Source organism: Oppia nitens, unplaced genomic scaffold (genome assembly GCF_028296485.1).
Source record: "Oppia nitens isolate AA-2021 unplaced genomic scaffold, nextdenovo-longstitch-racon4-pilon3 scaffold1_pilon_pilon_pilon, whole genome shotgun sequence".
Classification (NCBI taxonomy): Eukaryota; Metazoa; Arthropoda; class Arachnida; order Sarcoptiformes; family Oppiidae; genus Oppia; species Oppia nitens.
Window position 1 is genome coordinate 10,506,822 of NW_026533199.1, and position 9,949 is coordinate 10,516,770.

General features: G+C 24.5%; 2 protein-coding genes across 2 annotated transcripts; both read left to right on the forward strand.

Annotated features, from left to right (window-relative positions):
- The first annotated feature begins 165 nt into the window (after window positions 1-165).
- On the forward strand, window positions 166-1,346 carry LOC128951362 (dual specificity protein kinase shkA-like). The gene is made up of 2 exons (XM_054296612.1): window positions 166-760; window positions 1,162-1,346. The coding sequence occupies exons 1-2, from the start codon at window positions 166-168 to the stop codon at window positions 1,344-1,346; spliced, it is 780 nt and encodes a 259-aa protein (XP_054152587.1).
- A 597-nt stretch (window positions 1,347-1,943) lies between these two features.
- Window positions 1,944-3,143, forward strand: LOC128951363 (uncharacterized). Its single transcript, XM_054296613.1, has one exon. The coding sequence runs from the start codon at window positions 1,944-1,946 to the stop codon at window positions 3,141-3,143; it is 1,200 nt and encodes a 399-aa protein (XP_054152588.1).
- The last annotated feature ends 6,806 nt before the right edge of the window (window positions 3,144-9,949 follow it).

Below are 9,949 nucleotides of genomic sequence, written 5' to 3' on the forward strand. Positions count from 1 at the left end.
TAAGGTATAAATGAGTTATGTACCATGGTAAAATTAGATTCACCATATATTATTGACTATAAACATCATTGGATTGAAAATGAAAAAATCAGTAAAAACAGTATTTATTATGAAAATAATGAGACCAGTAGTCCAATTGTACTTAGAAACTACCTGTGCATCAAAATGCCCATAGCTGATGCATCGTTGTACGATTTAATTACCATGATCAAATTATTGTATTATAAAAATTTGGAAAACAATAGACAGTCTATTGAAAATCATCCGATCCTTCAACTGTATCATTGGTTCATTGCCTGTGAATTGTTCAAAGAGATAGCACAGGGAGTCAACTATTTGCATACACAAAGTCCGGTAATATTGCATTTGGATCTCAAACCGAGAAACATATTGATTAGACTATCGGAGCCGTCAACTATTGTATGCAAGATATGCGACTTTGGACTTGCGGTTCACGAAAATACTGTACATTTAGCTGCGACGGGCGGTACTCCTGCTTATATGGCACCGGAAGGTATAGCCAGTGGTGTCAAAGCAGATATCTATAGTTTGGGAGTTGTATTACGCAATTTGTTTGATAATTTTGTGGCCAACGAGGACTCAATGAGCAGTCATAGTGTTAATGTTGGTATAAAACCTTTAACAGTATTGGACGATAAAATCAATTCATTGAAACAATTGCAAAACAATATGACACACGGCGTCTACACTGTTAGGCCGTCCATACAGCAGGTCATTGAATGTCAACATCGATGGGATTGTGACCCAACTTATGTACAAAATAATAGACTAAATATTATTAATTTTTTGGACAATACATCAAATAACTCATTATTATTGAGATTGTTTAGACTGAAATGTTCATAAATTATATAAAATATTTAAATTAATATATTTTATATACATAACCATTCAAATATTTTAAATATTTCAATTATAAATATCTAATTGTATTATTTTTATTTTTATTTACAATTTTCTATTCATAACATAGCACTTGATTTCAGATAAAACTTTATTTCACAAACAAAAAATTGTTTAATATAATAATATTAATTTTGTTGTGACAATTTTTTATAGATATTTTATTAAAAAAAAATAAATTAAATATTTTTTTATTTGTCAAAAATGCTTTGGAAAATATTAATAACATAAAAAAAGCAACACATTTGGCAAAACGGTTGGCAATAAATAGCCGTACAATCAATATATCTTTTGGTACAGTAGTTCGTATGGCAGCTACAAGTCATCAATCATTGTCCTCGTTATCTAAACAACAACAACACGTGTACCGCATGTCGTTGACTACGTGTCAATCATTGTACGACCGAAAAACATTTAGATGACTACTATAGTGATGTAAAGAAAGACATTAATTTTTTTAGTAAATATTATTTAACTTATATTTCTATTTTTAATTATACATTTATATAAAGACATTTATGGCATCTATTATATTTGGGTATTGCTAGGGCAGGCATTTATTATTTTTAAAAACCTTGTATATGGGGGTAGTGGTGTAGTGGGAAAGTGGGGTAATGTTGGATTTATGCTATTATCATAGAGAGATAGTAATGTACTATTATTATAATATATTGAAATGTTGTTAAAGTTATTAATTAAATGTACAAATTATATGACAACAAACAATTTACAAATAAGTTGTAGTAAAAGTTTTTAATATTTTAATATATAAAATTTTATTTTTTTAACTAAACTAATGAATCACTAGTTATTTGTTTTGAAATAATCAAAAATCAAATAATTTTTACTGATCATTTAATTTTGAAATTTGTTTTTTTCTATTTATTGTTGAACTAAATATAATATTAATACTCAATTCATGATTACCTAGCAATTAAACTTGAATTAAACTTAACATAAACATTTTTTTAAGCAATTTAATTTAGTTTTATATCTTTAATAATATTATTTTATCCAAAATGGTGTTTTCAAAATTAATAAGACAAATAACAAAACAATTGTTGCCAATAAATACCCGGACTGTCAATATATCTGTCGGTGCGGTTCGTATGGCGGCTACAAGTTATCAATCGTTTTCGTCATCACAACACGTATACCGCATGTCGTTAAACACGTGTCAATCATTGTACGATAGGAAACATATAGATGACTACTATAGCGATGCAGAAGAAGACTACCAACAAAAAAATCGCAACAAATGGTATATCCGTTTTGCGCCCGAAACGGGTGTTAAAGTAAATGTCGAGTACGTGGACACCAATCCTGATGCTGCTGCAGATTGTCCGACAATTGTGGTAATGCATGGGTTTCCGGGCAGTTATCGAGACTTTGACCGCTTAATCAAACATTTCGGTGGCGACGATGACAACGGAAAACAAAACGTAAGACTAATTGTACCGAATTTTCCAAACTTTGAAGACACGGATCGTTTGAATTATTTTTGGCACTCAAGTGAAGAGCGGTCACAGTATCTGAAAGACTTACTGAGACAACTGAATGTCCGACAAATTGATTGTCTTGTTTGTCATTCGGCTTCGGTATCGACCGCAGCATATTTCTGGTCATCAATTACTGAACCGATAGATTCCTTGAAAATCAATAGTGTCTGCCTATTGGCAACACCGGGACCCAAAGTAGCCACAAAGTTAGGCCATGTGTTTACCGGAACTGTGACTAATCTGATGCGCGTTCCGTCCATTCGTCGATTTTTTCGTAGTCGATGGTCGGCTTCGTTACCGACTTCCGTACGCCGATTGTTACCTTACATTGGAGTTAGCAGTAAATTGGATTTTGACGATTTTGCATTATTGATGACAGTCTACTACTTATTTGATACCGAGGGAACAGTTGTCCAACGAATCAGACATTTAGCTGATAAACAAATACCGACAGTCGCTGTCTTTGGTTTAGCCGATCGGTATCACAAAAAAGAAATCTATGACAATATATTGGATATATTGGGCGCCACTGAAGATAACATTGTCGTATATGATAGCGATGACGACAACAACAAAGATACAGTAACTATACGTCCAATTGGTGACAATGATGATCATCGATGGCTACGAGTGATTAAAATTAAAGGCGCCGGTCATTACCCGTTTAATACACACCACAAACTGATCCATCAATTTATTGAACAATTGATTGCTAAATAAAAAATTGTTGGAAATTAATATTCAAAATAATCTATAATTTAATTTAAAGAATATTAGATAATTAAATTACATTTAATTAAATTTATAAATTATTTATAAAAAACTGAAATTGTTCATTTCTAAATATGTAATAATATTATTAATTAAAGTTGTATATTTAAAATAATTTATTTAGTTTAAAAAATGAATTATATTTTTTTATATAAATTTAGTATCCATCTCTACTAAATATAATTATTATTAAACTATACTATATTCAGTAGAGTTTTATATTATTTATAAAAATACTATTTTATAATTAATGTTTATTTAAAATATAGTAATAATTTGTTATTTACTTAAAAATTAAATAAAATGAATATTTTATACTTACAATAGTAGAAAACATTAAGTTCGCAATAATTTTAATAATAATAGTTTTATAATTTTATAGTTTATATAAATTATATATATTTAGAAAAAAATATTACAATAACTCACATTAGCAAATCTTTATAATAATAAACATATTAATATTTAATAATAATATATTATTTTCCAAAGTTTATTTTATTAAAAATAGCACTACAATACATAACACAATAATATTATATTTGAATTATTAGTAATTAAAATATTTAATTTTTACATTATTTCCCAAATAACAAGAGTGTCCATATTGAACAAAACATTCAATATTATTACTATAATAATTATAATAAATTTTAATTAAGAAAATGTTGTGATTTATGTGTTGAAATTAATAAATCTGCTATAATTGCTACTATTAATAATAGTATGTAAATAATACAAACCAATTATATTATAAATTGGTTTTTTGGTACAATTAAAAATAATTTAGGATTAGTAGGAGCATCATTAAAAGCAGCAGTATCTTTAATATTAATAGATGAGTTATTAAATTATTTAAAAATAAATTATTACTAAATTATAAATTTGTATTATAGATTATCCATCGACATCAATAAAATCAAACAATTACTTAAAAACACCAACAAAAACTTTATATATTAATTGTAAATACTTTTATTTATTTCTATATAACTCATTTTTATATATTAACACCAAATAACTAATTATTATTGAAATTGTTTTGATTAAATGTTCATAAATTATAAAAAATATTTAAATTTATTTATTATATTAATACTTTATTTTTATTTAAAAAACAATTACTATAATCTTAAATATATAAATTATAAATTTATGATGTATAGTGAAGGTCAATTGAAAAATAATAATTTGTAAAAAAAAGTATTATTATTTTTTTACATAATCATTCAAAAATTTAATACATCTAAAAAATTTCAATTATAACTATTTAATTGTTTTTTAAAAAAAATATTTTTTACAAGTTTCTATTCATAACATAGTAATTGATTTCATATCAAACTTTACTTAGCAAATAGAAAGTTGTTTAATATAATAAAACAATTTTATTTTTATTTATTTTTTTTATAAAAAATAAATTAAATATTTTTTGTCAAAAAATGCTTTTGAAAAAATTAATAACACAAAAAACAACACATTTGGCAAAACGGTTGGCAATAAATAGCCGTACAATCAATATATCTTTTGGTACAGTAGTTCGTATGGCAGCTACAAGTCATCAATCGTTGTCCTCGTTATCTAAACAACAACACGTGTATCGCATGTCGTTGACTACGTGTCAATCATTGTACGACCGAAAACATTTAGATGACTACTATAGCGATGTAGAAGAAGACAACAAACAAAAATTTCGCAACAAGTGGTACATCCAATTGGCGCCCGAAACGGGTGTTAAAGTAAATGTTGAATACGTGGATACTAATCCTTACGCTGCCGCAGATTGTCCGACAATTGTGGTAATGCATGGGTTTCCGGGCAGTCATCGCGACTTTGGTCGCTTAATCAAACATTTCGGTGGTGACGATGACAACAGACAAAACGTTAGACTAATTGTACCGAATTTTCCGAGTTTTGCGGACACCGATCGTCTAAATTATTTTTGGCATTCAAGTGAAGAGCGGTCACAGTATCTGAAAGACTTACTCAGACAACTGAATGTCCGACAAATTGATTGTCTTGTTTGTCATTCGGCGTCTGTAACAACCGCAGCATATTTCTGGTCATCAATTACTGAACCGGTAGATACTTTGAAAATCAATAGTGTCTGCCTATTGTCAACACCGGGACCCATACTATCTACACAGTTTGGCCAAATGTTTGCCGGCACTGTGACTAATCTGATGCGCGTACCGTCCATTCGCCGATTTTTTCGTAGTCGATGGTCGGCTTCGTTACCGACTCCAGTACGCCGATTGTTACCTTACATTGGACTTAGCAGTAAATTGGCCGACTTTGATCAATTTGCAATGTTGATGGCAGCCTATTGTTTATTTGATACCGAGGGTACAATTGTCCAACGAATCAGACAATTAGCTGAAAACCAAATACCGACAGTCGCTGTCTTTGGTTTAGCCGATCGGTATCACAAACAAGAAATCTATGAAAATCTATTGGATATATTGGGTGCCACTGAAGATAACATTGTTGTATATGATGGCGACAACGACAACGGCTACAACAACAAAGATATAATAACTATACGTCCAATTGGTGACAATGATGATCATCGATGGCTACGAGTGATTAAAATTAAAGGCGCCGGTCATTACCCGTTTAACACACATCACAAACTGGTCCATCAAGTTATTGAACAATTGATTGCTAAGTAAAAAATGTTTGAAATTAATATTCAAAAACGATCTATAATTTAATATACTATACAATAGATTGCTAAGTAAATAAAAGTTGAATAGAAATTTATATTCAAAAAACATTTATAACTGTAAAGTACTGTACATTTGATATATTAAATAAAATTTATAACTTATTTATATAAAAAGAGATTATTGATTTCAAAATTTTTACATTTTTAATATTTAAAAATAATTATTTGTTTTGTTAATTTATATACGTTAAATATTGATAATTTTCAATTAATTTGCTTATAATTTTGAATATTTAAAATAAAATACTTTCAAATAAAGTTAAAATACTTCACAATTCATACTTACAGTCTTACAGTTAAATCACTGTTTTTCAATAAATGTAAGTTAATAATTATATAACAATTATTTTTATGAATATATTAGATTAGTTTGAATAATAACTACGAAATCTGATGAAATCAATGATAGATTAGTTATATATTAAATACTTTAAAACTTTATTTATGTAATTTTTAAAATTAAAACTTAATAATTGCAAACTTATTAATAGTAGTAATAATAAAATTATTTGCTAATATTAATTTATCACTTATTGCTAGTTTACCTAGCTATTTAATTACAAGTCGTTAATACTAGGGAAACAACTAAAAAATTATTTTATCTAATTTTGTTAACTAAAATTACTAATTAAATATTTGTTAATCATTAATAAAAAAATCCAACAATATGTTACGATAACATATCAAATATGTAATATAAAATGGCTTATAAAAACCTCTTTCGCAACCCTGATTAGCTATATATTACTGGTAAAATTATGTATTAATATAAAATAATAGTGTCTAATCATTAATATAATTTATATGTCTATAAAAAATAGCGTGAGAAACATTATAGTAGATTTAATAGATATAATCAAAAATACAGTTCAAAAAATATTGTAGTTTACAACAAATGTTCAAACATTACAACTAGTCATCATTATAAGTATATCATTATAACGACAACTTTTAGGTGTATTATTTAATTCAATTATTTATTTTTTAATATCTAAATATATATTGCATAGAAAAACAAAAAATAATTATAAAGGATTGGTGTTATGACTATACTGTAATATTTTTCTATATATGAAATAATAAAATTATTAAAATATAATTATTAATTTTGTTTTAAACTTAATGTTTTCTACTATTGTAAGTATAAAATATTTATTTTATTTTTTAAGTAAATATCAAATTATTACTATATTTAAAATAAACTTTAATTAAAAAATAGTATTTTTATAAATAGTATACAACTCTACTGAATATATTATAGTTTATTAATTATATTTAGTAGAGTTGGATACTAAATTTATAAAAATTATAATCCATCTTTTAAATTAAATAAATTTATTTTAAATATACAATATTTATGTTTAATTAATAATATTATTATACATATTTAGAAAGTAATATCTTATATTAAGTAAAATATATATTTTCTATAATTATCAATTGATAAGGTTACTACCTGTTTAGATACCAACTATAGTTACAATATGTGTTTAATAAATTTAAAATAATGTTAGCATTTAATTTATTGAACTATTATTTTTATTAGTTATATTTAGAAACAAAATATTCAAAAATAGGTAATAAATGTTTTTAAAAAATTATATAATATATGCTTTAAAAAATTAAAATTACACATACATTTATTAGATAAATCTTAATTGTTTAATCAGTAACTTAATATAACATGAAAACAACTGTAAAAATTAATATTTATTAAGTATATTAATAAATCACATATATTACATTATTACAAAAAAAAACTATTGATATCTTACATTTTTCAATACGATTTTACTAAAAAAATATTATAACTTAAAGATAATTTCTATAACAATATAACGTTACAATATACTTAATATATAAGTATATAATTATCATAAGTTTTAATATAAGTAAAAAATACAGTATATAAGCTACTGTATTATTTGATTTTATTCATTAATGCTTGAATGTATTGAAAATTATCTTCAAATATGAAACCGTTTTTAATAATAAATTGTTGTATAATTGTGTTTATAATATCTGATATCAGTTCAGATACATCTATTAAAACCCATAATGTTTGTCGACTCATATATTCTGGTCAACTCAAGCATACATTTAATTTCCACAATCACTGTGTTTGTCCCAATACTCAACTAGTGCCACACTTGGATGAACTGGCTCATGTTTATGCCTATTGTAATCAAGGCAGTGGTGGCGCCAATAATATTGTTGCTGATTTCATAGATGACCCACTACCATTTATGCTACTAATGTGTCAATCAAAACCAATAATTATGCCGAAAAATAGTTTTTATGATAACAAAAATTTCCAAACACATAGATTATCAAGTTTTGGCGCAAATTGTACTACAAATGATAATTGTCATAGTAATCAATTACAATGTATTCATAAACGATGCTTGCTAATACAATATGATAGTAATTATTATTTTAATATAAATAAAACAAGTTATGATATCAAAATTATCAAAAATAAAGTTATATTTTTATATGATATGAGTAACAATAATCTACATGGTCAAATTAATTGTCAATCATTGTTGTCAAACCAGTCAAAATTGGATGAAAATTTATTAATAAGTTGGAAATTAATTAATTCTCAATTAGGTTTGTTATATATATATATATATTTGTTTAATATATAAAATTTACTATAAAATTATTAATTATTTTATCTAAATAAATATTATTATTTTTTAATAGTATCCAACTCTACTAAAAATAATGATCATTTAAAAATTGGTAATCCTAAAAAATGTCAAATTAACGATTCAATGAAACAATTGAATATTTCTGCTGAAACTTTCCAAACAATTGATTTAAATGGAATTGGATTTTATATTGAAATTGTCACATGTATTATTGGATTTATTATTTTAATAATACTTGTGTATATAGTAAAAAAATGTTATCTAAAAAATAATATTTATAACCCTGTTAATGTTTTACCAGTTTAATCACATGATTTTATTATTATTAAATAAATAAGAAATTATTCAAATAAAATTTTAATATAAAAATATAATATAATGTTATTATTATAGTAGCAAATGTTTTCTTAATAAAAACTATTAGTTAATATAATTATTTTTAAGTTTTAGTAAATATAAGTGAGTTTAAAATAATAAGTATGTTAAATATATAAAGTTTATATATATCTAATTAAATTTTTATAAAACATTAATATTAATAGTAATCATAGACTTTATTATGATTACCGGTAGACAACAAACAATACATTTTTTCCGCTCGACTTTCAATACTAGCGCTTAGTTTATAAAATACGTGTTTTTTATTAATATTAAAATCTAATTATAATATAAATATTGTCTCATTTATTGGCTATTTTAAGTTATATATTTTTTATTAAATGTAATTTATATGTTAAATACAATTATAATTAATAGCTATAGCAAATAGTAATCATTATATGCATCATAATTTTAGAAAGTATTGACGAATTAATTAAAAATCTGGACATAAGTATACCGCTTACGACATCAACTTATAATTTTTATTTATTTATTTTTGTCGTCTATGTTGATCGGGTGTCTGTCACTAATATCTTATTTTTTAGCTAAATCCAATAGAATTAATTAACTAGTATCAATAAATAATCTTAAAACATCTATAGATTTATTTTAATTTAATTGATTCTCAATTTTTTGGAAAAATTGTATACGAAAAGTTGTTAAAATAGAAAGATATTGTTTTAAAACTGAAAATATTAATATTGAATAAAATTATTTTGCGTAATTTATACTCATATGTGTGGTGTGTTTTGTCATGTTTGGCGCGCATTATAATTATAATCTTAAAAATATGTCATAAATATTAAGCATATATTAATATATGTATACAGTATATGTATAAATCTGTGCAATACTAATAAAATTCAAAGATTATCATATAATGATTCATATTTATATTATGAGAGATTGTTTAAATCAAATAATATTATATAAAATATAATTATATTTTATATAAATTAAGTTAACATATTATATTTAACATTGATAATTTT

Coding starts and splice junctions, on each gene's coding strand:
- LOC128951363 (XM_054296613.1), top strand. CDS start 1,944: ATGGTGTTTTCAAAATTAATAAGACAAATAACAAAACAATTGTTGCCA.
- LOC128951362 (XM_054296612.1), top strand. CDS start 166: ATGCCCATAGCTGATGCATCGTTGTACGATTTAATTACCATGATCAAA. Junction 761..1,161: donor ATGTCAACATCGATGGGATT/GTGACCCAACTT, acceptor ACATAAAAAAAG/CAACACATTTGGCAAAACGG.